Source organism: Pygocentrus nattereri, chromosome 6 (assembly GCF_015220715.1).
Source record: "Pygocentrus nattereri isolate fPygNat1 chromosome 6, fPygNat1.pri, whole genome shotgun sequence".
NCBI lineage: Eukaryota > Metazoa > Chordata > Actinopteri > Characiformes > Serrasalmidae > Pygocentrus > Pygocentrus nattereri.
This window is the reverse complement of record NC_051216.1, coordinates 46879937-46894971: the sequence shown is the minus strand read 5'-3', so window position 1 is coordinate 46894971 and position 15035 is coordinate 46879937. Positions and strand designations below refer to the sequence as shown.

The 15035-nt window shown below is 44.8% G+C and overlaps 1 protein-coding gene across 4 annotated transcripts in view; it reads left to right on the top strand.

The window, feature by feature from the left end:
- The window catches only part of LOC108439528 (dehydrogenase/reductase SDR family member on chromosome X), a 69887-nt gene extending 55363 nt beyond the window's left edge, over positions 1 to 14524 (top strand). For all 4 annotated transcript variants that reach the window (XM_037539004.1, XM_017717978.2, XM_037539003.1 and 1 more), the window contains 2 exons: positions 6124 to 6331; positions 13608 to 14524. In XM_037539004.1, the coding sequence (XP_037394901.1) occupies positions 6124 to 6331; positions 13608 to 13799 (400 nt within the window). In that variant the 3' untranslated portion in view covers positions 13800 to 14524. The remainder of the gene's footprint in view (positions 1 to 6123; positions 6332 to 13607) is intronic.
- Positions 14525 to 15035: the final 511 nt, after the last annotated feature.

Genomic DNA, 15035 nt, shown 5'->3' with positions numbered 1-15035 from the left:
AAAGCAAGCTGGAGACGTGACCCTAATTCCAGTCTGGGAGCGTAGTGAACAGTCAGTGCTCACTGTTTTTATTGTGCATTGCGGGAACTTTCAGGGAATGAAGGTTCCAGTGTGCTGGAATGATTTTGACAATGACACACTCTGGAAAATAGCTAATTCCCTTTACAGTGGTGCTGATAGGATCCAGGGGTCATCACGCCTACAACATAAATATAGACATTTCATTTAAGTGTATATAAGTGATACTTATTAGTCCCACAACAGGGAAGTTTCACCTCCGCATTTAACCCATCCGTGAAGTGCAACACCACATACACACTAGTGAGTGCGCACACACTAGGGGGCAGTGAGCACACATGCCCGAGGCGGTGGGCAGCCCTATCCACAGCGCCCAGGGAGCAGTTGGGGGTCAGGTGTCTTGGGCGCTGGGGATCGAACCGGCGACCTTCCGGTCACAGGGTCGAGTCCCTAACCTCCAGCCCACGACTGCCTCTAAAGTTTACCCTCCGAAACCACCAGTGAACCTACACTCAAAAAACTCTGAGCTTTTTAAGAAAACAAATCAATTAAAAAGTTTTAGCTTTGACAGAATGTAATTAGCATCATGACGTTCAGACTGAGCTGCATTGCCGCAGATCGGATAGGCATCGGATTTCAGTACCACGTATGGAAGCGTCTCAAATCGGAATCGAAAATGCGGCGTCCGGTGTGTTTATCCGTTCACGCCGTCACACATCTGTCTCATATGAAGAAAAAGATCGAGTTTGGGCCACTTTTACCTGCTGTGTGAACAAAGCCAAAGTATTCGATTCCCCGGCTGTGATCCTTGGAGGTTCTTTGGCCACTCAAGCCATCCTCCTCGCTGCGCTTGGGGACAAAGCCTCTTAATTATTGCTCTGATACTGGAAACTAGAAAATTGCTCCGATACGGATATAAACGAGTTTGTTTTGCCTGACCTGTACAGATGTGCACATGGAGCAGTGCAGTGGATTCAGAATGAAACAGAAGACAATTCAAATAAAGTGTGAAAATACAAAAGATTAGGAAATGATATAAAATAGTGTCGTTGTGGTTTCACAAAATATCATATAAGAACTTACTGGTGACTGATCCATTTACGCCTGTTACAGTTGCAGTTACAGTTCCTTTCCAGTGATTTAGCCGTGACCCCGTCCGTCTTGTTTCACCCAAAACACACTACAGACCAGCTCTGTCATCACTCCATGCAAGTGACGTCAGAGAACCTGTATAGAGGAGAATTCCCACTCTGGTACGTCTTCCAGGTTTCTCAAACACTAGAGGGCGCTCCCGAGTCCAAAATGAATGGAGTAATATGGAGCATTTGAGCAAAATCATAGTTTATATATGCTTCAACATTTTTAAAATGCAAGAATACATTCATTTCCTAAACACAGAGCACACACACACACACACACACATCTTCTAAGCTGCTTCTCCTGGTGCTGGAGCCTATCCCAGCTGTCATTGGGTGGAAGGCAGGATACACCCTGGACAGGTCGCCAGTCCATCGCAGGGCAGACAGACAGACACATTCACTCACACCCAGGGGCAATTTGTCATGTCCAATTGGCCTCACTGCATGTCTTTGGACTGTGGGGGGAACCCGGAGAACCCGGAGGAAACCCACGCAGACACGGGGAGAACATGCAAACTCCACACAGAGAGGACCCCGGTCACCCGGCCAGGGATTCGAACCCAGACCCTCCTCGCTGTGAGGCTGAACACAGAACAGCATAAAACACTTGAACAGCGCTTTTATATTTAAGAGCTTTTAAACTCGAGTTATAGGAGTTTAAACCGGCGCCTCCTGTACGTTCATGACGTCAGTGAGCGTGAACAGCCAATGAGCTGCTCCGCTTGCCCATCAATCATCACACTCTAGCAGTAAAGCCCCGCCTCCTGCTGCCCAAAACCCGTTTACTGTAGAATAAAGGAAACAAACAGGCGATATTTCTGTTTTTTAGTGAAACTCGTCCTCCTACTGTCTAAAATTAAGGGAAAGCTCTGGCCGAGTGATTAGAAACTATTTTAACTGCTCGTTTTCAGCCATAACTCCCATTCATTGAGGACTCGCTCATGGTCGCCCTCTGCTGTTCAGCAGGCCTGTTTTTTCATGTAACGAGAGAAATAGGAAGTGGCCAGACTCCTCATAAACCTGCCCTGGCGACGTGATCTTCATAGGGCCGGTATTTTGAACATAGAACGTGTCAAAAGTTGATGCAAAAGAATTTAGAACTTAGATATTTACAAGGATTATATAATGGCCTATTTAAACCTAAGGCATTGGCTTCTTTGAGACAGTAATACAATATCATACAAAATAACCGTTTATAGGACACTTTCTGTTGGCAGGTGGCTGTCCCAGATCCTAACCTCTAAAAGTTTCAGTGATCGTCTTTAGAGAGACTTTTTATTTCTTTTGAAAGATTTGCATTTATCATGAGTGCAATTTTTAAATGAAAACATTTATTTTAAAAGAAATGCTCAAGAAATTTTCATATCGGTACCAAAACACAAAGTTTGTCACTAGGCCTTATTTTAGCCACACCCCTACTCTTTAGAGCATCTTTAGATTTAGATTTTAGATTTTAGATTTTAGGTTTAGAACACTCTTTAGATATCTTTTGTGTTCGCTGGTCATGTTCTGGCTAGTGTTTTTGAGTTCTGCTCAAAATTAGTTGGAATTGTCAAAATGGAACGTTTAACCATTTATTTTAATATTATAAATATAATTAAGGTACAGGGTCACTCAGAGCCACAGAATTTTAGTTTAAATATCAAGTCAGTTAAAATCCAAAATGTGTTTTCAACTGGTGGTGGACCTGAGGAGGGACAAGGCACCGGTGACCCTAGTGTCCATCAGTGGGGTCAGGGTGGACATTGTGGAGGATTACAGATATCTGGGTGTGCATATAGACAAAAAACTGGACTGGGCTGAGAACACTGACGCCCTCTACAGGAAGGGCCAAGGTCGTCTCTATTTTCTGAGGCGCCTGAGGTCCTTCAACATCTGCCGGACTACGCTCAGGATCTTCTATGAGTCTGTGGTGGCGAGTGCTGTCCTCTATGCTGTTGCATGCTGGGGAAGCAGGCTGAGGGTGGCAGACGGCAACAGACTCAACAAATTGATCCACAAGGCCGGTGATGCTGTGGGTGTGGAGCTGGACTCGCTGACGGCCGTGTCGGAGAGGAGGACGCTGTCTGAGCTGAAGTCCGTTACGGACAATGGCCCCCAGCCACTCTACGACACGGTGATGAGACACAGGAGCTCATTCAGCTCAAGACTCACTCTACCTGAGTGACCACAGAGCGCCACAGGAGGTCATTCTTACCTGTGGCCATCAAACTCTATAACTCCTCCCTCAATATGCAATAACTCAGAGGTACAATAATTTGAACTGTTTTATAAATGTCTCATATTTATTATCACAGTCACTGCCACTTACTGTAATCTTAAGAATTTAAACGTGTACACACTGCAAGTTTCTCTTTTTTATTTTAAAGTATTTAAAGTGTTTAGTCTTTTACAAAAACGGTCACAACTGTAACAACTGCAGTTTCCCTCTGGGATCAATAAAGTATTCTGATTCTGAACGTTCAATCATTTTTCAAGTAAAATAAACATTATGCCGTAGCGCCATTCAAAACAAAAGGATTTTGGTCTGAAGTTCAAGCTCGAATCGTGTTTTGATCTCTGACTTTGAACCAGTTCGGTAGAAAGATCCTCATTCGAGGAGAGAAACAAACTGCATGTTTAGGTGCATAACATTTTGCGAGTAGTCCACTGTATTTCACAGAAGGTCAGACGGATAGAAGGAGCCTCCAGGCCGCTACGACCTAAATAAGATCGCAGGGATGGACGTCGACTCGGGGCTTCCTGCACTATAGCAGCACGACGATGTGAAGGGGAAGGTTGTGTGAGGCTGGGGGAGCTGGCTGACCCTCGTGCAGCCTTGAGTTCGGGTTAACCGTGCACTCCTGCTCCTACGATGCCGTCTGTCAGCTCTCAAAATTTGTTCTCAACTTCCTCAAATTGCAGCTCTCTTCCCCGCCGTCCCTGAGGAAAGTCCCGTGGGATTTGCTTGTTGTTGCTGCGTTCTCCACGTAAACGTCGCTACGAGGACCGAATCGTTTCGGGGTTTTGTTTCAGCAAACGAGGACTTGCTGTAAAGAGATTCGCAAAACATAACGGAACCAATCCGTGACGAATGATCCCTCCCCGGGGACCAGAGGCATTTGCATAAGAGCTTGGGACTCTTTTCCCTGCTTAACTGCGGTTATATTCCCCGTGCCTTTTGAAGTGATGCTCCCGCCTCCCTCTCCTCCCCTTTTCTCTCGTCCGTCCTGAGAGATGAGGTTCTGAAAGGCCCATTAAGAGGAGGTGACGAGGTGAGCAGATAGTGACAGAGGAGTGAGGCGATGGCGAAGGCTCAATAGATCCTCCGCGCTGCAGCCGGGTAATTGCTCATCTTTGGATGTGTTTTTTAAAGGCTTTCGGGTTCTTTTCAAAGAGTGAGGCGTCTGAAAAGCGGCTTTCAGTGCCTCAGAGAACGGGTCTGTTGCCTAAAACCATTTTGTAAAAACAGAATATCATATCTTTAGCCTAATGGACTGAACGCGTTCAATACATTTTAAGTAAGTGCTGCAGGGTTGCTGCCAAATTGTTGCTTGAGATGTTGAGATCTGCGCCACATTTCACCATTTCCATTTGATATCTGCCACTCTGTGACTTCAGAATTACCGCAGTGGTCTATCATTTGTCTCATTATCTCTTTCCTTGAACCTCGGCGGAATTTTGCCCACCATTGTGCTTTTACGGCCACATAAATTGGGTAAGATGTGCTTGTCTTGGAAGTAAGGCTGCAGTAAATGGCTTCATTTTTATTATGTGCATAATGTGGTGTTCTGGACTATGCTTTGTTTTTTTGGCCTACTTTTTTTTAAATGGTCATGCAGCCGAATGAAGCAGCCAACTGCTCTGCTGCCCGTGAAACAGAATGATTCTGTGATGCTTTCGTTTTTAACCAGTCTTGACTCGCGAGTGAAAACGTTGAAGGTGCAAACAACAGAGCAGACGTAATAACTTCATGCTCATGTTTTGCGTGCCCATGTTTTCATGAATGTTGTCTTGTTCAAAAAGAGATTGCAGATGTCACAACTGCAGACATTTAGACCTCTTTTTTATCTTCTGAAAACAAAGAGCCGTTTTGTCCTTTCAACAAAAATCAAGCCACCTTTGGAGCCACAACATTTTATGTCCATTTTACCATCTAGGCTGTAACTGTGTCTCAGTATGTGCTGATGAGCTACTACAAATACAAACTAAACCACAGACTTACATTTGAGTTTTAGCTCAGCCATAGCTGCTTTTCCCACATCTCCAGGAGGAACCTTTTCTTCAAATGTAGAACAGTTTCTGGTAAAATGTCTCTCAACTTTTGTCTGTTCAACTTTTCACGAGGCTGAAGTCTCTTCTTATTCGCCAGCTTCTTGTTCGAATTTTCATGTTCCACTTTAAATGGTGCCAGAATGTACTGTGCCATTTAAGGTGGAACGGGGCAATTTGAATCAGAAACTGACTTCAGCCTCGCGACTCTTTAGTGTTTGACAGTTTCTCATTGCAGATTAAACAGGAAAAACATTGCAGATTATCAGGAAACCCGCTGGAGTGATTATAAACGCAAATCAGTCAGTTTATCTCCAAATTATCGATGTTCATCTTAAATCTTTGTCTTTGCCGTTTCGTTAGTTAATAGCTAGGCAAGATTGTTGTCTGTGTTGCTATGGTGACCAGCAGTCACATGTTGCCAACTCCTGACCTGTGCAATGGTAGCGTTATATGCAAAAAGGCAGATTAAACAAATGTGAGAATTTGGCCCACGCATTGTACTTTGATATGTACCTTTTAATGTACCACTTCATTTATGGATTATCTTCCCCGTTGCTGTGTAATTTGCTGTCTTCCAAAACATTCCGGTTCTCCCAGCTGGCCTACTGAGATTCAAAAGCAATATGGGGCCCATTGTAAGACAAGTCTTAGAACACCCCTTAGAGTTTATCAGTCTCTGAATGGTCTCTGTTTTTCCTGTGTTTGTTTGAAGGCGACACTACAGTCCCTACGCGGCGTATTCCCGCAGCAAGCTGGCCCAGGTCCTGTTCACCTATCAACTCCAGCAGGAACTCCAGTCTGGTGGCTTTGCTGTGACGGCCAACGCTGTGGACCCTGGCATGGTGGACACGGATCTGTACCGCAACTTGAGCACCCCTGCCTGGCTGGCGCAAAGGCCTATAGCCCGCTTGCTGTTCAGGGTACGATACTGCTGCATGTGCCCTAGTTCAAGAATTCTCAACTCCACTGTCCTGGAGACCCACTGCCATGCACAGTTTAAACTATTCCATGCCTTCAGCACACCTGACCCAGCTCATGAAGGCCTTTCTTGTGGGCAGGGAATACTCTGCAAGGCGATGGTTCCACAGGATTGGAGTTGGGAACCATAGCACCAGTGTGTTGTTGGTTCTTGTTGCAACCAAGTGTTTTGCACCCTGAGAGCCCAGTCTGGTTCTGACAGTAGGGGCTGTATAGACTAGTCGACTAGTTGAGGAGAGTGCCTGAAATGCTGCATCAGGTAAAACTTCAGTAAACAGAACAGAAAACTGTCTATACTTTGTATAGAAACACTGCAAGCTGCGTATGACCAGTCTAAAATGCAGGTTCGCAAACTAGACCAGGTTTCGAGAATTCCTGACTTTGACTGACAAAACAACCAATCACAGAACATTTAGCACAACATATGCACAACAAAAACAAACCCGTGTTGAACGAAGTGCAGGACTGTGGCAAACGCACAAGATATCTTGTTTCCTTGCTACCTACAGCTTTAGGATTCAGGAATAACTTCTTAAAACAGGACAGCGGGAATGTTATCTGGTTCAGTGACTAGGGCTATATCTCTGCTTAATCCTGAGTAAAGATGCGACTACTTTTTTGCTACGAGCATTTAGATCGATTAGATCGTCATTTCTTTCCTACCGAGCTGATAAAACCTGTGCACGGAAGCACAGATATCCAGAGCCAGATTAAATTCTCTGTGAGAGGTGAGCTTCTGAGAGCTGTGGTGATTTTAGTGTGAGGCTTACATCAGACAGTCTTTATACTTCTGAGGGCTGAGTGCCTGAGACTGAAACTCCCTGAAATACAATAAAAATTATTCTGCAGTGCACGCCCGGACCCTCAAGACTCCCTAAGAGCAAAAGGAGAAGCCCCCTAAGTGCAGAAAAGAGATTGGCAGAAAATTCTTTGCGGAACAATGGAAAACCACAGCATCTGCTGCCCCAGACTCAATAGGAGAACCTCTGTAAGATCATGAGGAAGAACAACTGAGAGGAACCAAGACTCAAAGGGAGAAACTCTCTAAAAGCATGATGAAGAACCCCTGAGAGGAACCAAGACTCAAAAGGATAAACTCCCTAGGTACATGACGAAGAACCCCCGGGAGGAACCAAGACTCAAAGGGAGAAGCTCTCTAAAAGCATGATGAAGAACCCCTGGGAGGAACCAAGACTCAAATGGAAAAACTCTCTAAAAGCATGATGAAGATCCCCTGAGAGGAACCAAGACTCAAAAGGATAAACTCCCTAGGTACATGATGAAGAACCCCTGGGAGGAATCAAGACTCAGATGGAAAAACTCTCTAAAAGCATGATGAAGAACCCCTGAGAGGAACCAAGACTCAAAAGGATAAACTCCCTAGGTACATGATGAAGAACCCCTGGGAGGAATCAAGACTCAAATGGAAAAACTCTCTAAAAGTATGATGAAGAACCCCTGAGAGGAACCAAGACTCAAAAGGATAAACTCCCTAGGTACACAACGAAGAACCCTGAGAGGAACCAAGACTCAAAAGGATAAACTCCCTAGGTACATGATGAAGAACCACTGAGAGGAACCAAAACTCAAAAAGAGAAGCTCCCTAAGAGCATGAGCAAGAAACGGCACACAGTGGACTCATACAGGAAAGTAGATACAGCACTTTAATCAAATGCACAAGATGTGAGATGAATCACATGTTTATTAGCATCGTTTCCCAAACCTGGCGTCTTCCTCTACGAGAAACTCCCTAAGAGCGAAAGGAGAAACTCCCTGTGAGCAGAATCTCCGGGGATTTGCAGAAGATTCTTTGCAGGACAGTGGAGCGTAGTTTTTATTTTCTCACTGTTTGGCCGGAAGACGTGGACGTGGAAGACGTGTTTGTTGCATATCTTAACTGTTTGAGCCCATGGCGAACATCAGCTCCAGAAAGAGCTGATTTAAGATGGCATGTGTTTTATATGATTAATCATTCGGGCAGTTCCCTTAACGAATGACCTTTTGGGAGGCTTCTGCCCTGCAACCATAAGCGCACCATTCATCAAACATGGATGTGATTTCCAAAGCCATTACAGCCACAGAGAATCGGAGGAGCTTTTATGTGCAGAAGATGAGTTGTTTTGACCTTGTAGTTCTGTCGTCCCCTCCAAAGACACAAGAGCTTATTACTTCTAGATTACAGTCAGAAGAAAATCCCATAGTTAAAAAGGGTTGGGAGATATCCACTAACCCAGGAGTCTGCAACCCAGATGTTAAGAAGAGCCGTTTTGTCCTCTGAATAAAAATCAAACCACTTTGAGTGCCACAACATTTTATGTCCATTTTATTGCAGTGACGTTTTACCGTCTCGGCTGTATGTCTCAGTATGTGCTGATGGACTCGAACAAAACCACAGACTGACTTTGCTCTGCTTTGAGCTTCAGCTCAGCTATAGCTGCTTTACTCACATCTCCAGCAGGAAACTTTTCCTCAAAAGATTAACAGATTCTTGTAAAATGTTTCTCAATGTTTGATTTTTTTACGAGGCTGAAGTCTCGTCGCATTCGTCAGCTTTGTGTTCAAATTCTCCCGTTCCACCTTAAATCTCCCAGAATGCAACTGCTACACCTTTTAATTCGAACGAGAAGCTGGCGAACTATTCCTCAGTTTCTCGTTGCAGATTAAACGTATCAGGAAACCAGCTGGAGTGACTATAAACACTAATGAGTCCATTCGTCTCCAGATTATCGATGTCCGTCTTAAATCTCTCTCTTTGCCGTTTCGTAGCTACTAGCTGGGCGAGACTGTCGTCTGTGTTGCTATGGTGACCAGCCGTCTGCGCTGATCTTCAGGGTTAAAGGGTGAATCAGCAGTTCTACATTAACTCCAGCGTTTAAGACCATTTACTGTTAAACTGTGTTGAAGGATCAGCAGAGCTTTATTTTACTGTAGAGGAGGATTATTTTATTATCACCTGCTGATCTGATTCAGCTGTGGAGGGCAGTAAAGAGGGGCAGTAAAAGAGCCGCATGCTTCCGACCCCTGTCTTAATCAAACCTCTAAATATTCCTGCGTAGACGATGTTGCCGTCACGTCCTGCGTTATTTTACAGTCAAAAACAATCAAAGGTTCCACTAATATGGTCACCAAGTAAGTACACAGTGCATGATTTTCAAGCCGTTGCTCAAAAAAAGGCCAAACCATCTATCTAACAATTGCTAAATGTGAAACAGTGCTGCTATCTAGTACCGAAAAGCTGAAAACTTAGCTACACACTTAAAAAGATGATTCTTTCAGGGTTCTTTAGTAAAGAAAATGGTTCTATATGGAATCATGAACACTCAGAGAACCCTATGCATGATTAACTGGTTCTTTGCATCATGAAAGGGTTCTTCAGAATGTACTTTAAGGGTTTTATGATGTTATGTTACGATGTTACGATGCTGAACTTGTAACAAATGAAAAACCATTTCTAAAGGGTTCCATCTACAGCACATTCTCCGTCAATCTGAAGAAGAACCCTCTAATCATGCAAAGGGTTCTTTGCGTGTTCATGGTTCTTTACATATTATTTTCTTTACTAAAGAACCCTTGAAGAACCACCTTTTTTAAGAGTGCAGTGATAACAGCTCTGCTTACCATACACACTTAATATAGATGGTTCTTCCAGGGGGGCTTCAGTAAAAAAACACTCAGAGAACCCTTTGCGTGATTAAAGGGTTCTTTGCATGATGAAATGGGTCTTCAGATTGTTGGAGAATGTGTTGTATTTGGTTCTATGTAGCACCCAAAGGGTCCTGCTATTGGTACGAGCTTGATATCATAGCCCTTTTTGGGTGCTGTACACCTCTACCCTAAACCTTTCAAAAAGTACCTTCTCACCATGCAAAGAACCTTTGAAGAACCATCTTTTTTAAGTGTGTAGAACGTTTCATTCTTGCTAGCTGAAGCACCAACACGAGTTTAGATGACGATGATAAAAATCTAAACGTGCCATAACTTTTGCACAGGCCTTGCTTTGTTTTATGTTATCCTCAGTACATTAACTTCAGCCAATACACAGTAATTCCGCATTAAACTGCAGAAATGCGTTCCCTGTAGAGGTTATATTCACTTATTTTCACTAGAAAATCGACTGTAATTGGCGCCCAAACTTTTGTAAACGACTGTAACCGCCAGAGACGGTTTTCTATGCGTGAAAAGCTGTTGTCAGGATTTTAAATGAGATGGAAAGTGATTGTTTTCTATTTATAGTGCATCAGGCCACGGAAGAAGGCACGGCAGTATGAAAACAGTTTTGGACTTATGGCTTAGTGCCCTTTGTGGAGGTCCTCAGAAGACCCTCCTGAATCAGACGCTGTAACTAATGCATATTATACATAACAGCTAATAAACAGCAGCCAGAAGGCAAAGCAGCACAAACTAAACCACGCAGACGTCTCATCTCAACCAAAAGCAAACTGCTGTTGCAATTCATCGGGTCAGAGAAACTGTTTGACCAAATATGCGGCGCGGCGAACTGATTTGATCTTTGACACACTTTTCACCTCACGCTTCTCGTCTTCACTGCCATGGTGTGTACTACTGATCTGCACTCACTGGCCACTTTATTAGAAACACCTACCTTGTGCTTCCACTCACTGGCCACTTTATTAGAAACACCTACCTTGTGCTTCCACTCACTGGCCGCTTTATTAGAAACACCTACCTTGTGCTTCCACTCACTGGCCACTTTATTAGAAACACCTACCTTGTGCTTCCACTCACTGGCCACTTTATTAGAAACACCCACCTTGTGATTCCACTCACTGGCCGCTTTATTAGAAACACCTACCTTGTGCTTCCACTCACTGGCCACTTTATTAGAAACACCTACCTTGTGCTTCCACTCACTGGCCACTTTATTAGAAACACCTACCTTGTGCTTCCACTAACTGGCCACTTTATTAGAAACATCTACCTTGTGCTTCCACTCACTGGCCACTTTATTAGAAACATCTACCTTGTGCTTCCACTCATTGGCCACTTTATTAGAAACACCTACCTTGAACTTCTAACTGGCCACTTTATTAGAAACACCTACCTTGTGCTTCCACTAACTGGCCACTTTATTAGAAACACCTACCTTGTGCTTCCACTCACTGGCCACTTTATTAGAAACACCTACCTTGTGCTTCCACTCACTGGCCACTTTATTAGAAACACCTTCTTTGTGCTTCCACTCACTGGCCACTTTATTAGAAACACCTACTTTGTGCTTCTACTCACTGGCCACTTTATTAGAAACACCTACCTTGTGCTTCCATTTAGTGGCCAGTTTATTAGAAACACCTACCGCAGCTAAAGCACAGAGGAAGCATTGCCAAAAAGCACAGATAATCACTTTACCCTCTACTCTACTCTTATAGAATTAATGGAATAAACTTTAATTTAGAAGATTAATCAGGTTTGGTATTAACAGTGAGTGGAAGCACAAGGTAGGTGTTTCTAATAAAGTGGCCAGTGAGTGGAAGCACAAGGTAGGTGTTTCTAATAAAGTGGCCAGTGACTGGAAGTACAGGGTAGGTGTTTGTAATAAAGTGGCAGGTCTGGATCGTGGACGGGTACATTGCAGGCCCCAGTGCTGTGGCTGCAGCTGGGGAAGTGTTGGATTGACAGGCAGTCGAGGCCTTGGGCATTCTGACCACACCACCTGCTCCAGTAGGCCAGTTATAGCAGCAACGCAAACACAGGGGACCCAGAGGCTGTCCATTCCAAGACAGAACGAGTGTGATACTCAGACAATGGGACAGGTCTGTGCCTTTTGGCTGCTGTCACTTTATCCCGGGCCCTGCCATTCCAACAGGCTTGTTTTTTTGATGAAAACCGTCTTCAACCAAAGGTTGACATCAGGAGAAGGACGTTTAAGAACGAGAGACCCAAATCTCTCCAGCCAAGACTGTCTCTGTGGTCAGAAACTGACCCCTGATATAGGAGTAGACACACACTGTGCTGTCAGCAGATGAACTGTGAGCTTCTTGGCTGCTTCAAGGCCTCTGTCACTTCATCCCGGACCGTGTCGTCCTAATTGGCTTGTTTAGGTATGTTAAACCTCCGACTTTAAAGTTGATGTCAGAAGAAGGGCATCTCGAGACTTCGTTGCTAACATAATGCGCTCCTCATCTCGTCCGGGCTCGACAGTCTAGAATATCCCGCCAGAGGTTAAGACTGATTCTCAGACTCAATCTATCTGTGGCAGGAGGAGCTTATCAGTTAAAGCCGTAAGCCTGCAAACTGAGCAGGCTTTACATATTTTTGCAAGCTGCTGAATGTGAGGTTCAGTGGCACCTCTGATGGATCTTATGCAGCAGAGATTAACAGGAGAACTCAAACACCCTGAGAGAACCTGACAGGAGAAGGTTTATTGTGGAGCAGTGGAGCAGCAGGTGAGAAAGGCAGTGGGCCTGAAGCTATTTACTTTACCCTCATTGTGTTGTAGTAGTGGAAATTCCAGGCAGTCGTGTTGAATGACAGAGAGGACTATAGGGTATCATATACACCGATCAGGCATAACATTCTGACCACCTTCTTGTTTCTACCCTCATTGTCCACTTCATCCGCTCCACTGACTGTATAGCTGCACTCTGTAGTTCTACAGTTACAGACTGTAGTCCATCTGTTTCTCTGTTACCCTGTTCTTCAGTGGTCAGGACCCCCATGGACCCTCACAGAGCAGGTACTATTTGGGTGGTGGGTCATTCTCAGCACTGCAGTAACAGTGACGTGGTCGTGGTGTGTTAGTGTGTGTTGTGCTGGTACGAGTGGATCAGACACAGCAGTGCTCCTGGAGTTTTTAAACACTGTGTCCACTCACTGTCCACTCTATTAGACACTCCTACCTTGTGGGTCCACCTTGTAGATGTAAAGTCAGAGACGACAGCTCATCTGCTGCTGCACAGTTTGTGCTGGTCATCCTCTAGTCCTTCATCAGTGGTCACAGGGCACATACCCAGAGTGGCAGGCTGCCCTATCCACAGTGCCCGGGGTGCAGTTGGGGGTTAGGTGTCTTGCTCAAGGGCAATCCAGTCACGGACTGTCAGCTCAGGGGATCGAACCCGCAACCTTCTGGTCACAAGGCCGGTTCCCTGCCCTCCAGCCCACGACTGGCCCAGAAGCATTTGGCCGCGCCGTGATTTAAAGTAATTGTGTAAATAATTTTTCCGCTACACTTTCCTTTAAAATGTTCTGTTCTCTCCACAGACGGCGTCACAGGCTGCAGGTACAGCCGTGTTTACGGTGGCGTCTCCGGAGCTGGAAGGCGTCGGTGGGTGCTACCTGTATGAAGGAAAGCGCGTCCAGTCCTCTGCGGCCTCATACGATGCAGAGCTTCAGGCTCGGCTGTGGAGATCCAGCTGCGACCTGCTGGGACTGCCGGAGTCCGAGTTAGCGTAGCGCAGCTTACGTCGACGGCAAAGCGGTTTGTCTGTGAAGGACGGATCGCCTGGTCCGATCAAAGCCCTGTTTGTTTTTTTGCTTTCCTGGAATATTCCATTCAGTTCCGCGGTATTATTTTGTGTTGACAATCTCTCCATACCGACAGACTGTGATTGGCTGCAATACGTGTGAGAATTCACGGATAAGGAGGGAACGTTTTTACTAGGATTCATTCGTTTTTCGAGAAGAAGGGCTCGACGCATTTGGGAGGATTACTGGGACTTCCCCTCCCACACTGTGACTGTATGTATATGTCCGTGTGTGTAAAACTGCTGTAGCTGCCCTTCGATCTTCCAAACGAAAAGAAAAAGCACTTTGCCTGGACAGGTGCGCCACCTGTACCGGCTCTTCTCGTCAACCCGTCACGTTTCCCACAAAGCGTCCATCTCTGTGTTGTACCGCTGTCGTCTCGACGTTCACGGTGCAGCCACCGTTTACGTTGTCGTCTCTTGTGCATCGTGAATGCTCGTCGGTGTCCTTTTAATAAGGCTACGTATTCGGATTTCTTTTCACTGCAAAGCTTCGAACAGACGAATGTTTTGGTCATGTTTTCCGAATCTCTGTGAGGGGTTGCATTTTTGACTCGAAATAATTTTTTAACGTTTACAGAGAAGGAAGCCGTGGAGCGTTAGGCCCGAGCTGTTTGTCTGTAGATAGCCAATAAATAACTTTTATCCAACTTTTTTAATTCTTATGGTGGTTCATTCGTAAAATTCCACTGACTTTTCCAAATTTCTACATGATTCAGTGGTTCAGATGCAAAAAGCAAGTCATTCAGAGTGGTTTGATGTGAAAGTGTTCATGGTAGAGAAAAACTAAATGAAACAAAATGCCCATTTTATTTACTGTCCAAATCCACCAGTGAACCTACACATCTTCCGGGTTTTATATGGAATGATGATGATGGCAAAATAGTGGAAAATCTAAATAATACGTTTTCTTTGGGGACTATTTTGCCTCACAACGCCCTGCGTATTATGTATCCCTCCACCGCGAATGGAGTGGAATAATGTCTTTACCATCAGGCAGAGTATTCATAACCAGCCTTTAAGGGTGCATGTCTGGTTCCTATCACCACCACTGTGACCAGTTCTGACTCTAACTAGTCTGTGTGACTTTGTTTACATCTTAACCATTTGATAATGCAGAACGTTTGAAAAATCAGTGGAATTCTCCTATAATTCCTGTGGGTTC